At 42.4% G+C, this 24,920-nt stretch overlaps 1 protein-coding gene across 5 annotated transcripts in view; it reads right to left on the bottom strand.

Moving 5' to 3' along the window:
* The window catches only part of PTPRG (protein tyrosine phosphatase receptor type G), a 634,330-nt gene that overhangs the window by 166,441 nt on the left and 442,969 nt on the right, over positions 1 to 24,920 (bottom strand). For 4 of the 5 annotated variants that reach the window (XM_040359115.1, XM_040359118.1, XM_040359116.1 and 1 more), the window contains exons 9-12: positions 21,239 to 21,423; positions 14,152 to 14,260; positions 10,099 to 10,148; positions 773 to 1,499 (exon numbers count right to left, since the gene is read on the bottom strand). In XM_040359115.1, the coding sequence (XP_040215049.1) occupies positions 773 to 1,499; positions 10,099 to 10,148; positions 14,152 to 14,260; positions 21,239 to 21,423 (1,071 nt within the window). Of the gene's footprint in view, positions 1 to 772; positions 1,500 to 1,540; positions 1,599 to 10,098; positions 10,149 to 14,151; positions 14,261 to 21,238; positions 21,424 to 24,920 lie in introns of all 5 variants that reach the window. The other variant, XM_040359120.1, reaches the window with a different exon arrangement.

Below are 24,920 nucleotides of genomic sequence, written 5' to 3'. Positions count from 1 at the left end.
CAAAGACATACTGTATTTAAGAGAGGCATTTCTCTAGAAACTGAACACTTACGTCTATTACCAACGTGCTTTTTTCCTTTTTTATAGCATCGTGGCTAAGCAGTTGGCATTCATATCCAAGTCTAGGGTTCAGGATCAATTCCCATGAAGTTTAATTTCTCCCCATGCTCACATGGGTTTCTTACAAAAACATACTGCTAGCTGAAATGGCTTTTTGCCATATTACATTTTATGTCCATGTGTAATCACAACATTAGGTTGTTATGGTATCTAGGACAAGGACTGAGCACTTTAGAAGGAGCTGCATAATATGTCATTACTATGTATATTTATGGAATAACTGCATGTACAGGCTTAAAATGGACCACCAAAATGTTGTGTGCAAAGCTGAAAACCATCAAGATCGGAGGGATCCTTAACATAAACCATCATTTGAAAGTCACATATTTACAAAACCCTTAATTTAACCTACTTAACCCAAAAACAAAGAGTCAATTAAAAAAAATGGAATGTACCCATTGCATATAAGTAAAAATAAATAAATAATAATCAGAAATTCAGAAAACTTAAGACACAAAAAAGGAAAAAAGTGAGCAATGTTAAGAGACAGAACGGTGAGGTTAGTTCTATGTACAGGAATTCTGATCAAAGGTTAGTTTCTATGTACAGGAGTTCTGACCAAAGGAAACATTCTTTCAGTAAGAAAAGTCAATAGATTAAGGACACAGGAGATACTGGATAAGCCTCGTAGACCATAGAGCTAGTCACCAACCTGGGTAAACAGTGATGAGTCTGTTGTCCGAGTCTTTGCCACCTTTTGTCGAAACATATGAAGTTTGATCCAAATTGTAATCTTCTGTGGAGGGCACTGTGGTTTGTAAAGGGACCTCCTGAGTCCCAGCAGGTACGTCCCTGCCATCTATTAAAGAAGTATTTTGTTTGTTCTCTGGGTCAGTCAAAGTTTCATTGGCGCCAGTGTCCTGCAAATCACCAGTGCTGGCGGTAGTTGGGGTGGACTCAGTTTGGTTTTGTGCCTCCGAAGAGTGTGTGGCTATACTTTTCTCCTTTTTCTCATTGTCCTTTTCACCCTCCTCCTCCTGCTCACCCTCTTCCCCCTCTCCTTTCTCATCTTTATCCCCATCTTCCGTCCCCTCGCTGGTTTTCGTGGGAGAGGCATCACTGTCAGGTCCTGTAGATGGCAAAGGTTCAGTGGTAGAAACAACAGGCTTTGCAGCTTGTTTGCTGGCAGAGGAGGAAGTAGGGAGGCGAGTAGGCCACACAGTGCTAGGAAAAGAAGGTAAACCACCACCACTAAACCCAAGGCCCGCAAGCAAAGTACTGGTCACCACAGAGGCCACCGTAGCTTGGCTCCCACTGGAAGAGGGGCCCATCCCGGTAGCCATGGAAACAAAGGAAAAGGGGATGCCTGAGGAAGTCCAGGTAGATGATCCCGAACTGATTGGAGCCATGTCAGCAGAAGAAGCAGGAGAAGCAGTAGGCTTTTAGAGAAAAGATCAAAGACAAGAAGTCAGTACAGTACCTGAAATCATACTTCTATACAGTTTCCCGATTAATGGCTTTTCCCAAACACTCTCATTCTGTGTTGAAAACAAAACAAGTCACCATAGAAACTGCTGGCTTTTTATAATATAATTTAAATAGAAGAGACACCTCTCATCAAACTTCCATCCCAAGGGCCCGATTACCACAATAAAGTTACTGCAGCCTAAGTAGGATGTTATCACGCTGGCTGCTCTGACACAAATGTACAGATGCATTGGAAGCCACTGTATGTTTCCAGGCATGAGGAAGCTTCCAATGACCCTGAAAGTACAATGACACAGTAGGCTAGCAATAATGAATAGATGTGCCCAGGAGCTTTCAGTCAATGCAAAAAGTTTGGACACCTCTGACCAAATTAGATTTGTTTTGTTGACTTTGTAAGTGAAACGTTCACAATGCTGCTGCAGGGAACAATGTAAAAAAAACAATTCCAGGCAAAAAGCGAAAGAGTTCATTACGCTATTAAATGTATCTAAACCCAAGAACAAAAATGTAATATATTGCAGCTTACCAGAGCCAAGACGTGATGGCCGCATTACTTTTATTTTCCTTTCATTTCACCTGGTGATCCTGCCACCAACACATTTCCTGACAACACTCACTGTATTGTATGTATGCAGCATGAAAATCCAAGGTTGCTCAATGCTCATTTGGACTACAGGACATCTGACCATCCCCTCTACACCATAAATGAACATACTCTGTAAAGGTGGGTATAGACGGATCAAAATCTGTCCAAATTCCAATCTGTGTGTGTGTCCTCCCTGTTTAAAAGAAGTCGTTGTTAAGCCTCAAACACACAATCAGATTTTCCAACAAGTGTGTGACGGCAGGGTTTTGTTAGGCCTTGTACACACGATAGGTTAACCAGAGGACAACGGTCTGAAGGACCGTTTTCATCGGTCAAAACCGATCGTGTGTGGGCCCCATAGGTTATTTAACCATAGGTTAAAAAAAAGACAACTTGCTTTAAAATTAACCTATGGATTGGTAACCGATAGGTCAAAACCGATCGTTAGTAGGCACAACCATCAGTTAAAAATCCACGCATGATCAGAATCAAGTCGACGCATGCTTGGAAGCATTGAACTTCGTTTTTTTCAGCACGTCGCAGTGTTTTACGTCACCACGTTCTGACACGATCGGGTTATTTAACCTATGGTGTGTAGGCGTGACGGACCATTAGTCAGCTTCATCGGTTAACCTAGGACAACGGTCCTTCAGACCGTTGTCCTCTGGTTAACCTATCGTGTGTACGAGGCTTTAAATAATCAGACCGTTTGTATGCTCCATCAGACAATTGTTGTTAACAAATATTTTATAGCATGCATTCAAATTTTCAAACAACAAATGTGTCTTGTCGGATTATCCAATCGTGTGCACACAAGCCTGTCGGAATAAAATCCAAAGTACAAACACGCACTCTCCGAACCAATGCTAACAATAGCACATTATTAGCAGAAATTGCCCAAAGGGTGGAGCTAAAGAGCTGAAAAAACATGTATAATGGATGAAAAAGTTCTGCCGTCTGTATGCAGAACAAATTCACGGCCAACGCCCTTCGCACAATATTCCACAGATTTGCCTGATGGAAATCCGATCGTATGTATGAGGCTTTAGATCGACTTCTGTTGAACAGCCACGCTGGAAAACTTTCAACGATCACCAGCTGCAGCCAATCGGCTGTCAGAATACAGCGTCGCAGTGGGGAGGATTCCTCCATCCACCTCGCTTGTGTGGATGGGGGAAATCCGTTTGTATTTTCTGTTTAGCCCGCTAGCTGAGCAAAAAAACGAAACTAAGTGTGTATACCAAGTCCATAATGGTGAACTGGGCTGGAAACTGAGAAATTTAAAGCTCACTTGACATCTATAAGGATGAAAACATTTTTTTTTTAACCTTATAAAACACATACCAATGTACTTCTAATGGTAACGTAATATTTACAAGGTCAAAAGGGATCAAACAGCAACTGTGCTAATGTTTTGTATAGTCTGCTGTAGAACAAATACCCACAGCTCTTTAGAGCAGGGGTTTCCAAACTGTGGTCCGAGGGCCAGATGTGGACCTTTGTTAGCCTTTATCCGGCCCTTGGGGCACTATTCCTCCCACTGATATGAGGCACTACTCCTCCCACTGACACCAACAAGGGGGCACTGTCTTCCATTTATACCAATGGTGGGTATACTATGCCTCCTACTAATAGGGGCACTACTCCTCCTGACCACCAACCCTGAGGCCATATTCTCACTGATGCTGGGCCCAGGCCATTTTCTGTGCCCACCGGCCCTCCTAAATTCTGAAGGACAATAAACTGGCCCTTTGTTTGAAAAGTTTGGAGACCCCTGCTTTAGAGGATCAATAGGAGTGTACATTTCTGACGCCTATACTGTACACCTTCACCTATACCCGTTCACATTGCCAAGGCAGGAAACTTGATGAATAGCTTCAAGAAACTTGTATTACCTTATTTCTAATCTGTGTGTATGAGGCAGCAAGGACCCTATTAGTGAGTATGCAAGCATCACCAGCAAGTGTGGTTCCAGGATCATTAAGAGCAAAAGAAATGAGGATGTACAAGTTGTACTACAGCTATACCTAATTCATACTCCAATTACTCAGCAGGTCGCTCATTCAATTTCATTTTAAACTTTTTCTGGAGAGTACCTTTAGGTATTAAACTTAAATGCACACTTACTATTGGGTGCTTAAAGATTATCAATTATTGAAAATCTTTAAGCGCCCAAGACTTTCCCATTTCTGCATCTACTATATTAGTGGTCATCAACCCTGTCCTCAGGTCCCACTAAGGCTGGGTTCACACTATACTACACGACAGTAGTACTATTTTCATCCGACTTTGCTCTGCGACATCGGTCCTACATCCATCTTTCATGAATAGGATACTACTTTGGTCCGACTTTATGATAGTCTGACTTGTTCTTTGACCAATCAAAACAATCCAAGAGTTAGATAAATTCCTTTTACTGCTGCTGTAATCACATGTAGGATGTCAAAAGTCGGATGGTAAGGACAAGGATCCTACTTTGATCCGACTTCAGTGATATTCAATGGGCTGAAGTAGGATCAAAGTCGGACCAAAGTAGTGCAGGGAGCATTTTCAAAGTCGGTCCCAGTTAAGACGGCTCTCATAGGAGAACATTTATTTTTACACGTCATGCGACATGAGTTCCCAATGTCGGAACGTTTGTCGGACCAGTGTAAACCCGGCCTTACAGGCAGGTTTGCAAGATAACTGAAATACATGACAGGTGATATCATTTGCTGCTCAGTGATTGCAGTATTCTAGTCTGCATTTCCCCAAGGTAATACATAAAACCTGGCCTGTTAGTGGGCCCCGAGGACAGGGTTGATGACTACTGTACTAGGTCCTTATATATATACACACACACACACACACACACACACACACACACACACACACACACACACAGTGCAAAAGTGGGCATAACTTTCTTTTTAGTACCTTTCACATGTTGGTATAGTTAAAGGATAAGTTTTTCTTTTGGTAACATGTTACAAATCAGCAATCTGCTGATCGATGGTGCTATCCTTTCCGTGTTACTAAAAAAAACCTTATCTGCAAAAAAATGTGTGAGCATTACTTTTTAAAAAGTGAATCTATCCTTTAACTCTTCTCTATAGTAACTCTTCTTTTTCGTTTGCAGATAGAGGATTCCAAGCACAAGCAACAGTCCTTCATTGAGTTCTTGACAATGGAGGCTGCAGGCTTTCTGACATCCACAGAAGGCTACAGAATGTTTACATAGATGACACCATTTAAACCTCTTCGTCCTTCTGTGCACATTGCCCTTGTCAATGTGTCATTTCCCTAAACATTCTGTAGTCTTCTGTGGATGTCGAACAGTCTGCATCCCTCCTTCGCCAAAAACTCTATGATGGCAGGTTGCTTATGCTTGGAATCCATAATTTACCTACAATCAAAAAAAAGAAGAAAGAAAAAAAGAAGAGTTACTACAGAGGAAGACCTACTCTAACAACTTGAATGACCTCTGTAAGTTAAAACAAAAGTTATGTCCACTTTTGCATTACTTTCGGTGCAGCCATCTCTCTTTCCCTATATATATTATTATATTAGTCTCTCGTCTACTGAAAAATGTTACCCTGATCTCATCCATACAGAATCTCGACAGCCTTTTCTCATCCACTAGAGACATACTCTGAACAATATAGAACATGTCCAAATACGTTTTTATGAAAAAGTGGCCAGCACTGCTGAATTCTTCCAGGCATTGCAATGTCCCTTAAATGAGATTGTTAGAAAGCATGGGTACATTGCCCTTTATGCAGTCTCATTAAAAAAAAAAAGACTGCAGATATTAAAATGGCTGCCTGTGTTTACGGTTGAACAACAAAAGCAAACCTGGCTTTGCAGCCCAAATTTTAATTTATATTTGCGACCACCGGATGTCACTATTGTGTCATATACAGCGCAGAATGTTTCGCTCGCTGACGTGCAGCCGATATTAAAAAAAAAAAAAAAAAATTGGCACGGGCTGAGAAATACGGATTTCCTAACAACATTCAATTCATTTCCTCCGGACACAGAGTTTAAGGTCCAAACCAAAACTTGGATACAAAATGCTGCCTGTTATTATGACTGCTCTGGACTGCAATGAGCGCTATGGACTAAACTGTCTATTAGCTGGTATATGTTTATTTTTCTGTTGTACGAGGAAGATCTCAACATCATCAAGTTGATAATGGTATTTATTAAGGGGGATAATCTACTGTGAGCGAACAGCATGCCACCAGACAGATCCACAGCAAGAAGGGGGTTCAATGTACCAGCACAACAATGTCAGTAGAAGCAGGGTCCCACATTATGATTCTATCCTTGGAGAGACTGGGGGCTGTCAAATGAAGAATTAGTAATAGTATTTATTTACTATTCTACATGCTTGCCACCAAACAGATGGGGGTCAAAGCACCACCACCACCACCACCACCACAACTGTGTCATTAGAGGCAGGGTCCCACACTATAATGCAATGTATTTCCGTTAAGTGATTGCAGTATTCTCGTCTGCATCTCCCCAATACTTAAAATCTGGCCTGTTTGTGGGTCATGAGGACAAGAGTTGAGAACCACTGCTTTTTATGCTCAGTAATGGGAATCACAGCCCAGTGCACTGAGCTCCAAAGCAAATTAGATTTCCCCTTTTATCAATTTAGAGGTGTCAAAAGAGGTAAATGATTTTGTTTATTGGCAATCATAAGCTACAGTACTTAACTATCCATGTGATCCCAACACCTCCAAGACCATCCTTGCGTAGATGATCTTTCTATGTAATATTTTCACAGCTCTCGGTCACCAGTGTGCACATAGATCTATACAAATGTGTGCATCAAATATGGACTACAGTCAACTCTGACCACCTTAAAGTGCCACTAAACCCACATCATATAAAACTAATAAATTGTGTATTACATGCTGTTCATACTCTCTCAGTTACTATGAGATTTGTTTTCTGTATTCTGCAAAAAAAAAAAAAACCCTGGTTGATCCTGCTGTTCTTTATGTCCATCTTCTGTCCAAGTCCCCAATGCAGCGAAGCATTTTGCAGAGCTGCGGTGGCAAGTCTGCACATGCTCAATTTTTTGTGGGTTTCTATACTGAACATTTTCTCCCCATCACATCAAAGCAGCTCATGTGACTATAGAGTCACTGAGTGGGCATATACTTAGTGGCAAATGACAGCCCACGCCACCCCTCCCCTCCATGCCCACTAAACACAATGGGGGTGGGATATTACATGTAGATTGATGGAGGTTTCACCTCCCTCATATTCTAAGACACAGGTGGGAATGGCGTTACACAGCCTGCGACTGGCAAAACCCAGCTCGCATCATGTTATTGCCAAAAATTGATAAATATTTGATTTCAAATATATATTTTTATGACAATTTAAAACAGCTTGATAGGAGGAAACAGCCTGCCTTTGATCGGCAGTTGCAGTCACTTCCCATAGGTCAGGTGAGTAAAACGGGGGGCCGGTCACTGTCAGAAGTTTTTTCACCTTAATGCATAGGATGCATGAAGGTGGGAAAAAAAAACCTGTAAGGAATGAAGTATATTAAAAAAAACTGTCCAAAATGGCTCCTCAGGTTTTGAATATTCAGCCATGCATAAAGCATTGCATACACAGATAGCTCCACTCAATGACCACAACTGGCTTGTTCAGAGGAATAACAAGCAAACTGAAGCCAAAACGCAGTGAATCTTCTAGTGAAGATATATGTGTAGGCAATGCCTTTTGAATGACTGAACATACCAAAAGGAGCAAATAATGGAGTGCGGCTTTCATTACACTTCATTCCTTATGGAAGAGGGGCTATAGGAGCCGGTACCCAGCATCGTAACCACCAGTGACTCATCCCTGCTGTCGCCTTCAAAATCCATACCAGACCCAAAAGCTCTTTTGTTTACATTCTGCTGTCAGTGAAGAATCTCCTGCCGACAGCAGGTATGACTCATCGTTGTTAGGACACCGGCGGGTGCCAGCTCCTTAACCACTTAAGAGCCGGACCAAAATGCAGGTAAAGGATCAGGCCCCTTTTTGCGATTCGGCACTGCGTCGCTTTAACTGACAATTGCGCGGTCGTGCGACGTGGCTCCCAAATATAATTGGCGTCCTTTTTTTCCCACAAATAGAGCTTTCTTTTGGTGGTATTTGATCACCTCTGCGGTTTTTATTTTTTGCACTATAAACAAAAAAAGAGCGACAATTTTGAAAAAAATGCTATATTTTTTACTTGTTGCTATAATAAATATCCCCCAAAAATATATAAAAAAACAACTTTGTTCCTCAGTTTAGGCCAATATGTATTCCTCTACCTATTTTTGGTAAAAAAATCGCAATAAGCGTTTTATCGATTAGTTTGCGCAAAATTTATTTTGCGCAAACTAGCGTTTGTAGCGTTTACAAAATAGGTGATAGTTTTATTGCATTTTTATTATTTTTTTTACTACTAATGGCGGCGATCAGCGATTTTTTTCATGACTGCGACATTATGGCGGATACATCGGACTATTTTGACACGTTTTTGGGACCGTTGTCATTTTTACACCAAAAAATGCATTAAAAATGCATGAAAATTACAATTGCAGTTTGGGAGTTAACCACAAGAGGGCGCTGAAGGGGTTAAGTGTGACCTCATCTGTGTTTCTAACTGTAGGGGGTGTGGCTGTAGGTCTGACGTCATTGATTGTGGTTTCCTATATTAGGGAACACGCGATCGATGACGGCGCCACAGTGAAGAACGGGGAAGCTGTGTTTACACACAGCTCTCCCAGTTCTTCAGCTCCGGGGACCGATTGCGGGACTCCAGGGGCGATCGGGTCCGCGAGTCCCGCGGCCACGGAGCTTCGCCCGCGACCCACGGCTGGGCATTTAACAATCACGTACAAGTACGTGATTGTGCCCAGCCGTGCCATTCTGCCGACGTATATCGTATGTATGTTTTTTTATATATTTTTGGGGGATATATATTTTTTGTTTGGGAGCCACGTCGAACGACCGCGCAATTGTCTGTTAAAGCGACGCAGTGCCGAATCGCAAAACCTGGCCGGGTCCTTTAGATACCTAAAGGTCCGGGTCTTAAGTGGTTAAGAACCAGTGCTGGGAGCAGGGATGAGTCACTAACTCCTAACAACCAGCACAAATCACACACAAACACATCAAAAAACGCATGTAGATGTGATTTTGATGACTATTCATTGAAGTCTATGGACCACAAAATCACACTGCATTGCACCAAAGTAGCACAGGACCCTTCCCTAAAGTCGCAATACAGCTACGCAGCATTGACATGAACAGACTCTGTTAAAAAATGAGTCCCCATGTTGTGGATATGAGGATAGTGAAAGAGATTCAGTAGTTGAACAAAGTCAACTGGGCAGGGCTGACACCATTCAGTCCACAAAAACCCGGAATGCTGTCAGCCCTCTGGACCTTAGGAGCTGAGAGCATTTCAGGCAAATACATTTTTCTTTACTTGCAGGGTTTTTTAAAAGGGATAAAACATGGGCCTTGAGAGACACTTTAATTATAGGCTACCTGAGTTTACAGGTCAGCTCTAACCTCATTAAAACCAATGAAAGTTCTATAAAATATAACAACCAATCAGGTAATGGTTAAGTGCAAGTCCCAATATGGCACTTTCTTGTCCTAGGGCAGTGATGGTGAACCTTGGCACCCCAGATGTTTTGGAACTACATTTCCCATGATGCTTATGCACTCTGCAGTGTAGTTGAGCATCATGGGAAATATAGTTCCAAAACATCTGGGGTGCCAAGGTTCGCCATCACTGCCCTAGGGTGACACCCCGACAGGATCAACAGGTTAAACTGCAAAAAATAAAAGCTTATAGAGGGTAAGCTACCAGAATTTATTTTGTTTTTGGGTTTACATACGCTTTACATGTTAACTGATCAATGGTCATTTATATTGACTTAGCACTGCATAGGCCTTAGCCCATCTTATGTACTTACCACTCCAGTTTTCACTATCCTTGTTCCTTCAAATATACGAGTTGTATTGGCTGAAAAATAAGCAAACAGCAATCAGTACATTACATTATAAAATGACACAACACTCACACTTTCCATAGTACCACATCTTCCGACTACCTAATTTCAGAACAATTTGCTCCAAAAATATTCTATGCTTGCCGAGACCAAGAAACCTAAACTGTATTTTATTTTTAGCTTTTGGACACAGTTAGCCAGATTCAGACATGCGCCATCTGTGGACGTAACCCAGTGCGCATGCTCCAAATTACGCCACAAAGACTCATTGGTAAATTACGGCCAGCCCCATTCACGGACGACTTACGCAAATGACGTAAAACGTGAAAAATTTTACGCGGTTCCGACGTCCATACTCAACATTGGCTGCGCCATCTTTTTGGTGGTTTATCTTTACGCCTGAAAACGCCTTACGTAAACGGCGTATCTTTACTGCGACGGGCAAGCGTACGATCGTGAATAGGCGTATCTCGCTGATTTACGTATTCTAGGCGTAGATCAGCGTACACGCCCCTAGTGGCCAGCGTAAATAGACAGCTAAGATACGACGGCACCGGCGGTTGTATCTTAGTAACATTTAAGCGTATCTCAATTTGAGAATACGCTTAAATATACAACGGCGCAGATTCAGAGTTATGACGGCGCATCTACTGATACGCCGTCGTATCGCTACCTGAATCTGGCTAAGTGAGTAAAAGCTGAACACACGCTCAGGTTTTTATTCATGTCTACTCACTTCCTGTCCCATTGACATGTCTCCAGCAAGGACACAAGCAGCAATGAAAACCTGACCCTTTCCCGCTTGGGTAGAAACAAAATAAAAAAAAAAGTTTTGGCAAGAGCTCAAATTTGAGTAAGAAACTTAAAACCCTTGGCATTGAGATTTATTATAGAAAACTGGAAAGCGTAGATTCATAAGACATCTCCTTGAAGGATTCTCATATTAATGAAGGCCCTTAGAAGCTCAGCTCCACTGGTGTTCTCTACTGTGGTTGGGTCACCGGTAAAGAATGTTCGAGTGCTTGGGGTAAGTAACGTTCTATAGCTCCGGACCTCTCCGGAGCCAACAACAGATGCACTAATTAAGCTTAACAGATTGATTTAGGATCGTATGTGAAGACTTGCAAGTTCAGCAGCTACCGCTCCATTACTCCTCTGTAGGGGCTGTCAGCAGGCAACGTCTATCCAGATTAATTTTCAGGTTTACCATCCATGAAAACATCAACTTTTTTTTCCACTCTACAAAGTATCCAGTAAATATTTGCTTAATTTAGTATTTTTGAGTAACAATGCCAGACCTGTCATTTCTGCTGCAGATGCCTGCCAATCCCATGTTTTCCCACTAACCGTTCACACGTTGTCAAACACAAAGTTAATTTATTTTTGCATATCTTAATTACAAAATACAGGGCGCCTATTTGATGCCTGACAGCTTATTTCTTAGATTTCAAAAGTCGCTGCCGGTACTGCAATGGAGAAAATAAATGAAACTGACTTGTCGATGGTTAGGGTCGTTGATAATAAACATTCGTTCTCTATAAAGGAGAAACAAATTATTTTCACAAGAATGGAATTACCTGCTCAATGGCATTGCTTTGGGGAATTGTATTTTTAAAGAACGACTGTAGTGGTTGTAAAGCCTTACATATACCCAGTGAAGGGCCTATCTTCAGGAGATACAGAGATAAAGCAAATCCTACTACATCAGTTGTATCCGTCTATCTGCAGTCTTCTCTACATCTGCTCAAAGTGCAGAATTTATAAGTTTGTCTGAGAGTTCAGAAGAAAGGGGGTGGAGCACAGAAGTTACAGTGAGGAGAGCTAATTGGAAGGAAGATGCACTTCCCCCTTCAGACAGCACACAGGACCAGAGCGGAGGCCAAAAATCAGCTGAAGATCCCTCTTCTGGCACCATTTTTCTATTGGTGTCAGGAAAACTTGTCAGAACGGATTCATGCTGATAGTAGAGATATAACAAAGACTTTACAATCACTTTATTCCTTTTATTGAAACAAGTACACACTATAGAGGGATATGCCGTGTTCATATTTCATGTCTTTTACAATGACTTTAAACTCTTAACGCCAACGTAACGCAATTAAGCGGCCTTCGGCTCAAAGGGGTTGTACAAAAGCGTGCAGCTGCTTTCTTATAACAACCAACAGCCCGCCCCCCACGGGTCTTCCAATCCCAAGGGAGGCCTGAGCGACCAGCCTGCATGCCGGCCGGCTAGAGACCCAAACAAAGCCAGAATTGGCATTGATCAGATCTTGTAACCCGGAAGTGGTGTCATGACATAACTTCCTGTTTACTGGAGCCTTAAAGGCGACAAACTGAAAAAAATTACAGTATTCAAAACAGCGTTTTGAATGCTTTTAAGTGCAAATGAGGGATTTGGGGTCTTTATAGACCCCAGATGTCTCCATGAAGAGAACCCGTCACTGCCTATTACTGTCACAGGGGATATATACATTCCTTGTGACAGCAACAAACCATTTTTGTCCACACAACTGCCGCTCACTGGATGTTTTCTCCTTTTAGGACCATTCTCTGAAAACCTGAGAGATTGTCGTGCGTGAAAATCCCAGTAGATCAGCAGTTTTTTAAATACTCAGACCAGCCTATCTGGCACCAACAACCATGCCAAGCTCAAAGTCCCTTTAATCCCTTCTTCCCAATTCTTATGCTCGGTTTTAACTTTAGCAAGACGTCTTCACCACATCTAGATGCCTAAATGCATTAAGTTGCTGCCATGTGATTGGCTGATTAGCAATTTGTGTTACCAAGCAATGGAACAGGTGTACCCAATAAAGTGACCGGTGAGTGTAGACAGGAAGTGTCTGAAAGAGGCGGGAGATTAGTCTCTCTGTGGTGCAAAATAAATTAAGATAGTAAAAAAAATGCAGCAATTGTTTTGAATATGCAGTGCTTGACCAAACAACGTGGTTGTAAAGGCTAGAGGTTTTTTACCTTAATGCATTTTCTACATTAAAGTAAAAACCTTCCAGTGCCCCCCCAGCCCCCTTACACTTACTTGAGTCCTGTATCCATCTAGCGATGTGCCCAGCTTCAGTTCTTCTCTCCCCTTTCCGTGCTCACAAACTTGGCTGAGAGCAGCAGGAGCCATTAGCTTCTGCTGCTCTCAGTCAAGTCATGATAAGTGGGAGTGTGGGGCAGGGCCGAGCTACGCTGTGTCTGAAGACGCTCATAGCCCGGCTCAGAATCAAGCCCACGTGTGTGCCCTCCATAGCACACGGAGAAGAGGAGCAGCTAAGAGCACTGGCAGGGGACCCCAGAAGAGTAGGTTCTGGGCTGCTCTGTGCAAAACCATTGCAAAGAGCAGTTAGGTATAACATTTTGGTTATTAAAAGTGAAAACATCTTTACAATCACTTTAATATCACCCAGTAAGGGTTAAGTTTACATTGGGTGCAGACCCATTAGCTGTCCCTGCAGGATACACAAAAAAATATATATATACAATATTTTATTTGAAAAGAGGTGTGTGTTCCTTCTGCTTGGCTTGCAGCCTCCCAGCTTCAATTTACATGCTGCTGTGGCTCTGAACTTTCTCCCAGCAGTCAGTAGAGGGAGCACTTGGGAGGAAGGCTCTGCATTACATGAAATTAGGAGTCTGGCTCCCAAGAGCTCCCTCTAATGGGCAGGTGCAGCTTCTACAGCAGCATAGCAAGATATAATTAAAAGCTGGAGGTTGTAAGGCCATGGTGAGGAAAGACACTGATCTCTTCAATGCATTTGTTTGCTCAGCCTGTAGAAACAATGGTGGCTTGTGGATCTGAAATAAAAATGCAGTGATCCTTTAATCCATAAAGGCAAAACATCAGAAAACAAAACCAATAAGGATTACAAATCTTATAGGAAATGATTATACTGTACAATGCATTATGACCAGTATAAAATATAACACGGTATGCTGTAATTTTGATACTCCTGTACCACCCATGGTTATATCAGCTGCGGTTTCTTATTACACATACAATCCAATCAGAGCCCTTACCTTGAAAAAGCATTGTTTGACTGAAGTCACTGCGCATGTCATTGCGGCACACTGCTTGCACTCTAAACAGGTAGAGAATGTCAGGTGACACGTGGTTGATGATGGCTTTCTGTTGAAGACGAGAGCAAGAGAAAGCATCGAGAGTTAGCAATTCCGAGAATGACAAGTTCCCCCGTGAAGCTTAACACCAGCAGCTGGGAAATTCCTCATCACAACGTGCACTTTCATATTTATATATTCACATCACACCCCGTAAAAACACTTGCCCAAAAACCTCCAAGTCCCTAAATACACTACATGGTATTAATTTAAAATGGTCATGGATGTCATTAAAAAAGCAATTTACAGAGCTCAATAATGCTCGCCTTCACAAAGAACTGTCGGAAAATATTTATGAGGCTAATAAATGATAGATCCATTGGAATCTATGTATTTTTTTTTACTTGTTTGTCTCTCTGGCTTTTATGCCTATTTTTTTATTGAGCAATAAAACCGATGAAGTGTCGGTGCTACATGCCCAAGCCAAAGGCGCTATCGTAAGTATCCCCCGTAAATAATGAGTACGGCGCACAACCCTCGCTCTCTCAATTTACTCTTCAAGCAGAACAATGAAATGTCCTTTGTTACCGGAGAAAAAGTATTGATGCTTCACTTAAAACCGGCAGGAGTTATCTGTCTCTGTGTTTTATTCAAGCATATAGAAGAACTCTGGTATAGCAGAAAAGTATTTAGGTATAAAATGATGAGCTGCTCAAAGTTTGAAATAAAGTTGAACAACAATTGGGGTCATGGCAGTCAACTGTGACTGGGCCCCTGGGCAGGTTCCTAGGCCACCTTCCTTGCCTTAGGGCCCTTTCACACCAGCGGACGAATGGTCCGCTTTTCATAAGTCCGTTTGCGGACTTACAATGGTTCCCTATGGGATCACGGCCGTTAGCGGATGGAGCATCCACCAACGTCCGTAATCACCCGCCTCCGTCAGGATCCGGTTTTTCAGACGGAAGAAAACCCTATTTTTCTTCTGTCTGACGGATCGGATCAGATGAATACGGACAGGCGGTCCGTATTCATCCGATTCCCCATAGGGGAGAGCGGAGGAGAGACAGGGCAGTCTCTGCACTGTGTGCAGGGACCGCCCTGTCAGCCGACAGCTCAGCGGGGATTAACGGAGGAATCCCCGCTGAGCCAAACAGGCTAACGGAGCGGATCAATACGGATCCGCTTCGTGTGAAAGAGCCCTAACACTCCTTAATCAAAGAGCTCCAGATGGATTAGTAGAACTGAACAGGGATACTTTCCTATCACCCCTGTGCTTGGTCATTCATTTACTATATTCCCATGGCATACTTTCCAGGACAAGGTCTGAAGCATGAGGGTGCTGTAGCAACTGCCAGCAGGTTAACTGGTATTAGCAAAGAGAGGGCCATATGTCACCACTACACCATGGATCCATAATCAATACTCCACATGTTTACTGGAAGAAATTCAGCCTACTTTGTAATATACCTATGTGGCTCTGCCATCCAGCACATCCCCACCTATGTGGCAACCTGCTTAGCATTATAGTAAATTCACAGGCAGGCAGTTAGGTATGAGGGGGGTAGCTACTAAACATGGGGAGGGTCCCAGTCCAAAATTTGTACTGGAGACCATAAACCAGCAGCTATACCACTGGCTAAATATGTACCCTCACCTTACATCTTTGGTGTAGTCACTTTGCTGTTAAACCACACACGTTCAAGTGGAGATTTTCCATGAACCCTAAAACTAACAAAGTTATGAATGTTAAAGTGGAACTAAACCCACTGATTTAAAGTGGAACTTTAGGGGGGGAAATTACAAATGGTCTCTCCTGCATTGAAGTTCTTACCTGTCTGTCCACCCTGTACACAGAGCTGTGCCTATGCAGTTCAATTTAGTCAATGCCGAGATGAATGAACTGACATCTCAGCCCAGCCAATAAAAAAAAGAGCTTGAAAGATCCTTGAAAGCAGAGTGTCTGAAGATGTCAGCTGCCAGTGAGAGAGCTCTAGGACACTGCAGTGCTAGAATGAAGGTTGATTCTGCTTTAACAGTTTCCGAAAACCTTCAATAAAAACTGACATAATTGCTTGTGCTCTCAACCGAACCATGAAGTCGTCAAATGACTGGTGTCATAACTAATCACATGTGCAGCACTATTGGAATTCCATATAAAACAGAGGCTAAGATGGCAGCTTCCTTGGCTGTAAAGGATATGTGGGTTTAGTTCTACTAAGATTTTTAGTCATTCTTTAAGTTAGAGAGCTTGTGCCTAGAAGCTAAAAAAAAAAAAAAAAAACCACTAGTTTGCTCATGTAGTGCCGGGTTACTTCCAAGTACCCGTGCTGTCGAAATTTAGAGGGTGGTCAGAGTGTAAAGGACTCTGACTTCAATTACAATGTTTAGTTAGGGTCTCTGTTTCAGCTTGGCTGTGCTGTGGGCTCATTCTGTTGCGCTGGGGTGCTCTTCCCACCCCGGTGCAGTAGGTGGCAGCATTGTAGTTAAGGTTTGGGTGCTCTTTCTCGGCAGGCCAATCAGGAGGGTGGTGCCTCGCTGGGCATGCCGAGAGAGGGGACTTATGGGACAGACGCCATTTTTTGGGGGGTTGTCTTGCAGTGTGGCACCCACCTTTAGGGTGACCACATCACCGCGTCCCGGCATTATGGCCTACCTGGCTGGGGCGTGCGTGCCACGCAGTGTTCCGGGGGTTTGTTGGTCCGGAACGTTTGAGCAGTGGCAGGGACCTAGTGATTGACTGGGCCCCCACTCCCTGAGGATCCCAAGCTATGCTGCTGTTCGGTGGGGAGTCCGTCTGAGGGGCGCCGGTGAGAGACTGGCGATCCAAGAGGATTTCGACGAACCACCGGGGCTCAAGGTAGCTGGACATGGAAGGATTGATTCCCTGTCAGTCGGTACTTGGGCGACGTTAAGAGGAAGATCCAGGCATAGTCCTGTCAAGGAGGGTTCTCCTCCCTATCCGCAATCAGAGAGGGCCTGTGGCAGAGGTGCCTCCCTAACGTCCATTCAGGAGGGTCTGTGGCAGAGGCCTCGTCTGAAGAAGTTCGATCGGTGCTCCGGCTGCTGTGTCGGTGAGAGAGGCCTGTCCGGGTGCGCTGGGCCCACTCAAGCAGGAGTGGCGTGAAAGTGTTACTTAAGGGAGCGGGACTGTTACAAATATTGCGCCTGAATCTGCCTTCTCCTGTTCAACCTCTATCCCTGTTTTACCACTGGTTCATTGTTTTTAATAAAGAGCACATAAAAATACACTTCTGTGAGGACATTCCTTTACTACTGCTGTATGATGCATCATCCACCCCTAGACTGTGAAAGAAAAAGGAGCTGTGAGGTAAATGTGCCACCCAATCAATTATCAGCGGCTCCTTCGGGGGTAAGCGCTACACTCACAAAGAAGGAAAGTTAAAGTAGAAGTTCATGCTAAAACTAAAATCCCTGCATCTATAGACACCCCCGAAATAACACTAACCCATCTAGCCCTGTAAAAAAATATATACATACCTTTTCTGAAGCTGATCCGACCTGCTCCCACGCTGAGCTGTCAACCGCACCTTCGCTGTGGAGGCGGGTGCAGAGAACATGTCCGACAACAGAAGCCCCATAGTAACGCTATGGGTGACGTCCCTTCCCATTCATTTCACAGCCATTGTCGGACGTGTTTTCGCCACTGGTGACTGGGCAGAACGGCTTCAAAAAAGGTATGTATACTCAATTTTTCTTTACAGGGCTATATAGGTTAGTGTTGGATCAGACGTAATTGATAATGACTGAATAAAGTGACAATAGTGCAATAGAGTGGTAATCGCGTGAATCAATCTTGCATAATTAAATCACGTCTATCACATTTTATTTGCAGCAAAAGGTGTCCTGAACCATCCCATAAAACGGTTATACCTCACTTCATCACATCGACCATTAAAAAAACATCCTACTTTATAAAATTCATACATTAAAGCAAACCTGCTATGAGGGAAACAAGAGCTGACACTGCTGACCTATACCCCGTCAATGCTTATTGACCGGTTGTCATGCTGATCGTCTCGCATCAATACTTTTGACAGATACAAACCTCTGACTTTTCTTCTGCTTTGCTGATCTGCATACTTGCTCTGAGCCAGAGACTCTGAATGTATTGCAATCAGAGGATCATAACTGCCGGGCAACCAGCATTTTCATCAGGAGGTCAGAAATGACAGCTCACAGGTCTCTTTAGTGGCAGGTTGTACAACTTTAATGCATGCTGACTCACTACGGGTAGATTAGGATTGCAGAAATATTTTTTTTAATTGATAAGATGAAGCTCTGGTCAAGTTGCTTTTGCTAATTAGTTATTGTACTTGTTCACCTCTGATGTCCCCAGAGTGTGTCTAATTCTGACAAAGAAGAGGGTTTCGGGAACATTGTAACCTTCTGAGCTTTTCAGCCGATTCTTCTCCAGCTTTGTGAACCAGAGCACCTCCCTTACGTGACCCAGATAACAAGGTCTAGAGGGGGCAGATGGAATATAAATGGAAATGAAGGGAAGTAATCTTTATCTGGGAGTGCTATTTTATAACTTGTGGAGCAGCCCAAAGGATGGCACGCTCTAAAATAAAATCTAACAAAGTAGGAAGTCATTAGGAATGGTATTGTTCCAGCTGGCATTTCTCATGTACATACACAATTACAGATTTCATTATGTTACTGGCCTCTCCAGATTAACAGTAAATGAATCGCTCCGAAAACCTGCAAGTCTCACTTTGATTCCTTGCAAGGGTAAAGCCGGTGTGGAGAATGCTGAACTGTGGAAATCTTAAAATAGTGTGCAGAAGTGAAATTATATTTGCATTTGAAAGCAATTCTGCCATGTCATGTTGTTTCTCTAACTGGTCAAAGCTTTTTTTTAAAAGGGAAAACTATTGTGTGCATTTTTTTCAGTAAGCAAATAGCTCTGTGTGGTTCTTGTACAACCTACCTCAAAGTAATGTGCGAGATCATCCCGTTTTTTTACTTGCTGGCCTACATTTTTACAACAACATTTAATGGCTCCAACGTGAAGGTGCATTGGGTTTACGTGGATATTTTTAGGTATTTATGTTTTGGACTATGGTTTTAAAATCGGGTATATACTTTTTTCTTGCTATTTACTACTCACAGCCACAAGGTAGGCTCCAAATAGGAGCAGGAGGCCCATGGTGGCCATTTTGCAGCTGTCTTATAAAACAGAGCAAATGGTCAGGGATACAAGATTATACAGAACAGTTTGTCAAAGAAGAGGGACACACCCCGTCTTTGGGGATGCAGTCATTTTTTAAATCCTGTTATCAAGAGTACAACAGAAACTGGGCAAGATTTTTCAATCACCCATGAGCTTTGGCCAGTGGAATCCCATAAAACACTGGAAGCGGAAACATCCAATGACTAGGTGGTTTACAATTACTTAGGGATACTGTAGAGCAGTGGTTTCCAAACTGGGGTCCTTTGCATTTATCCAGCCCTTGTGGAACTATTGCTCCTAGTGGCACCAACAATGAGGTACCTTTCTTTCCACTAATGCCAACAGGGCATAATTCCCCCTCACTGGCACCCAATGATGGGGAATTATTCTTTTCATTATTTAGATTACAGGAATACTATTCTTCCCACTGATACAACAATGGGGCACAATTCCTCCCACTGACACCGACGATGGGGCACTATTTCCACCCACTGACACCAATGACGGGGGCCAAATGCTCCCACTAACACTATGGGGTCAATAATATTTTTTCTCCCACTGACTACCAAGCCTAGACATTTTCTACTCCTACTGGCAACAGTCCGGTCTCCCTAAAGTATGAAGGTCAGTAAATTAGTCCTTTGTTTAGAAAGTTTGTAGACCCCTGCCATAGAGCAATATTGGTCCATTTGATGGGTATAAGGGCCCCAAGTGTGGCTTCTGAAATTACCAATGGGATTCAATATGTGTACCCAATACAAAATACAGGATGCAGGTTACAGGAGATTGTCAGAAAATGCAGACAAGCTACAGGAATGTAGAACACTGAGGACATAACACAGAAAACAGCCAAAGATGGAGGACATGATAAGTCAGAATTAGAGACCACCATTACAGTTCCTTTACAAATTAATGTAGTCACATTTGTGTTGCCTAAAGCCCCCTTAAAAATATAACTTTTCCATCATACTTACCTGTAAAATCATTTTCTTCGAATACATCATGGGACCAATACAGCACCCTGCAGGAATGCCTTAGCTCTGTAGTGTCCAGGATTCCACTACGCAGGGTCCATCGCACAAATTTCGCATTACAGGCAAAACCTCGCAGGATCCTCACGTCTTCTTTGCGAGGCTCGGGTACCATTTTGTTTAAGCATATAAGCTTTTCTCAAATGGATCTGATCGGTCAATCAATTGATTCATTTAAGAACCTTTTTGGGACTCAAGGCCTGGAGCTTGAGAGAGCTAAAAAAAAATAAAAACGTGCACCTTGCAGACACTGGTAAAAAACTGAAGTACTTCCTGTATGGGAGTTATATAGGGGCAGACTTTGTCTAAGACTTTGGACACTGGTAGAGCATTCACCTAGAGACGGCATATAACCCAGTAAGGAATAATAGCCCAACTCTGTGTCCCATGATGTACGATAAAGAAATTTACTGTAGCCCCATTTGTTACCATTATCAAAACAAAAATACATAAAAAAATAAAAAGGTGAAAAGATACACAAAACCATTTACCTAAAAGACAATTAAATATTTTCCTTTCAATGGCTCAAAGAAATGAATGTTAGAGAAAATTCAGATTACTGGGGCCTGAGGGCTGCACAAAAAGTACTAAAAGACCACAGATTGAGCTTCAGGTTGTAGAGTGCCATGCAATATAAAGACCTTCCTACTAAAGTCTTTAAAGGGTCTTGATAGCGTGATTTTCTATTAACTTATTTTTAATTCAGATCTAAAATTTAAAAACTGACACATAACAAAAAGAAAAGTTTCACGGTTTCTATTTTTTTTTTTATGGATTTTTCCAACAGCCTTAATTAGTAACCATTTTAAACCTGGACCCATACCAGTTCTTTATCGCTGTCCTTTGTATACGTTTTCTCCTTCTCCTCCTCATTCTTGGTCCAGCTGTAGGAAACCATGTAATTCATGATGGGTGGGTGGTAGATAATGTCAGGCTGGTTCCAGGTCACCAACAAAGCCGTCTTATTTACTGGTTGCACTTTCATGTTGACAGGTGGGGTGCTGCAGACTGGAACACAAAACACACAGAGCTTTGTTAATTAGAGAAACATCCAGCTAATTTGTGCAAATGTATCAAATGCTGTTTCAATTAAAATCACTCACAGATCCCTCGGCAAGTTATACCTAAGGATCGATCCATTTAAAATTCAGCAGTTTTCTTTGCTAATGGAAGAAAAAAAAGGTCAACATAGACGCTGGGGGACAGCTTGCGCGGGGCAGGTTCTATGCATGGTTTATTTCTTCCTCAAAGTGTGCTTGGTTTTCTGATGTGCAGAATATACAGCTGGTTATTTTTACATAATCTGTAAAGTACAAAAATTACCATATTTGCATAGTTTTCATAAACATCAGAAACTGCCCAGTTTTTAGTCTGCTTGAGTTTTATAAATGCTCATCGCTAAGCCCAATATTGGATTATAGCACATGAGCAGAATTGAAGATCCTTTACAATACAGCCCCATCTTCAAAGGTTCTATGGGTAGGAAGTTTGATTGATAGTGGCCCTCAAATAGATCCTCAAGTGTAAACATTTCTGTATGAATAGCGGCTACAATTTAGCATCTTCTATTTATCCTCCAGCATCGAGTGAGACCATGAAAGGCAGGCATGAATTTGTAGAATAGCTAGGATTCTAGGGGGATGGTAAACTAGCCCCCGTTTCATTATTTTTTCATGTCATGCTTTAGGTGAGAAAATAATAGCTACATATTTAACTGCATTTATAATACCCATATTTGTAATACTTGGGGTCGATGTAATGCTGTGATCACAGATTTTAGGGTTGTGAGGCCATCATAATAGAGTTGGCTTGTGGGGCACCTAACTGAAATCTAGACCCCCCCATGAAAGGGCAAAGTTTGTTGGTTGCCATGAGCAAATCAGACATTGGTTTCTGAGCTAGAGAAAGCTTTGGAATCTCAACTGAAGTTGGAAACAGACAGCAATAAAAACCTGACCAATATGATGACGCTTCCAAGCTCTGTAACAAAGTTTAGGTGGGAGTTGGGCTTTTACCCCTTCCTGCCTAGCCCCAATGTCCCTTTAAGCGAGTCTATATGCACAGGAGGTGGGTTGAACTTCCTGATCATGTGACCACTCTGATTGGCTGTCACAGTGGTCACATGATTGGGAGATCTCATTTAAAGTCCCAACTTCTTTTCTTTTTCCAATTTCGGGGATGGAGGCATGTGCTGGTGTGGCAGTCTATATGCCTCATTCAAAGTCCCCAACCATGTTCTATGTCATGATTGGGAGACCCTCCTGCCAGCTCTCTATGACAGCTCAGTTATGTACTAGGGGCAACTTGGCCATTCGTGGACGCCTATATTTATGTGTTAAAGCCCCCACTCTTTGCCACCACACATGTGTTACGAGGGTGACAAGGAGTTAAATGCAACAAAAAAAGTGTAAGACATATAAATATTTCATATATTCCAACTTAAGGCAGCAGGTGGAGAGTATGAAGCAACAAAGCCACTTAAAAAGTCTGTGAATAGCCTGTGTTGTGTCCAGTATAGCAGGATATCGGATTAAACACACAGATAATGCCTGTTTGGATAGGCTTAACCTGCATAAACTGTTTAAAAATGCATAGCTAGTGCTGGGCTTTCTTACTAGAGAGCTCAGTACACATTGCAAACACTGCATTATGGAAGCACCCAATATGAACTATGAGTAATAGAATAATGTTACAGAATTTTTTGTAAAAAATTGTTTGTACAGTAAAACCTTGGTTTGAGAGTAACTTGGTTTGAGAGCGTTTTGCACAATTTTTTAATACATTTTGACTTGCTATACAAGCGATGTCTTGATACTTATAAAAGTAGCGTCATGTCACAACGGAGTATAAAAGAGAAGAGAGGCGCCTCTACGTGTAGCAATATGGTTACATTTAATGAAGGTACAACATTTAGTAACTTATTGCTGCACTTAGAGGCGCCTCTCTTTTCTTTTATACTCTGTAGCTCCTGCTGGATTTTTCTTCTAATCCCCTTGTGGAGGCTTCCATTTGTGGATGGATATTTTATGGTTACATTGCTATAATATTTTTATATGGACTAAAAACTCAAGGACCTATGAAGGCTGTGGAACGAATCAATTGAGTTTCCATTTTTTCTTATGGGGAAATTTGCTTTGATACACAAGTGCTTTGGATTACAAGCATGTTTCCGGGACAAATTATGCTCTCAATCCAAGGTTTTACTGTAATATATAGCAGAAAATCTGTTATTGCTTCCAAGGAAAATAAGTCTGCTGATCTTTAATGAATGTACAGCTAGACTATTGTTTAATAGCCAGATTCAGGAAACTTACGACGGGCGTACCAGTAGATACGCCGTCGTAACTCCAAATCTGCGCTGTCGTAACATTAAGCTTATGCTCAAACTGAGATACGCTTAAATGTTGCTAAGATACAACCGGCGTAAGTCTCCTACGCCGCCGTATCTTAGCTGCCTATTTCCGCCGGCCGCTAGGGGCGTGTACGCTGATTTACGCTTAGAATGCGTAAATCAGCGAGATACGCCTATTCACGAACATACGCTTGCCAGTCGCAGTAAAAATATGCCGTTTACGCAAGGCGTTTTCAGGCCTAAAGATATTTCACCAAAAAGATGGCGCAGCCAATGTTAAGCATGGACGTCGGAACTGCGTAGAATTTTCTCATTTTTACGTTGTTTGTGTAAGTCGTCCGTGAATGGGGCTGGGCGTAATTTACGTTCACGTTGAAATCAATACGTCTTTGCGGCGTAATTTGGAGCATGCGCACTGGGTTACGTCCACGGACGGCGCATGTGCCGTTCGTTAAAAACGTCATTTACGTGGGGTCATGCTTTATTTACATAAAACACGCCCACCTCTCCACAATTTGAATTGGACGCGCTTACGCCGGCACATTTACGCTACGCCGCTGTAACTTAGGACGCAAGTGCTTTGTGAATACAGCACTTGCCTCTCTAACTTACGGCGGCGTAGCGTATACGAGATACGCTACTCCTGCCTAACGTTAGGCACGTGTATCTGAATCCAGCTATAACGGTTTAATTTGCGTGGTCTAAACAGTTTATGAAAGAATTAAGAGCACCTTAGCTAAGCCTACAAACCCTGTCATGCTCAACCAGAGGGAGTTTTTTTTACACATCTGTCCCTGACAAACAATGATAAAAACATGGAACAGTAAGTAAAAAGTGTAAGTTGCATCAATACAGTATGTACTTTTACGATATAAAAACGTCATAAATGACACTGGCAGAAAATGTGCCACCGTTTTTGGCTTCCCTGTGCCTTCAACTTTTTAATTGAGCTCCTTGTGTCTTCAGATTTTATTACCCGTATACATCAGTTGTAAATGACAAAGTGACAGATGTGGAAAGCAGCACATCTCTCAATCTGATCCTGACCACAGGAAAAGAAGGAATGAATGAAACTTTGGGACCTTCTTCTGGCCCTGCAGCAAACCCTTTTTTTATGCTCCGGTGCTCGCTGACAGTTGGAAATGAGATTGCG

The sequence above is a fragment of the Rana temporaria genome, chromosome 7 (genome assembly GCF_905171775.1).
Source record: "Rana temporaria chromosome 7, aRanTem1.1, whole genome shotgun sequence".
NCBI lineage: Eukaryota > Metazoa > Chordata > Amphibia > Anura > Ranidae > Rana > Rana temporaria.
The sequence above is the reverse complement of the archived record's forward strand: the minus strand, read 5'-3'. Positions and strand labels throughout refer to the sequence as shown.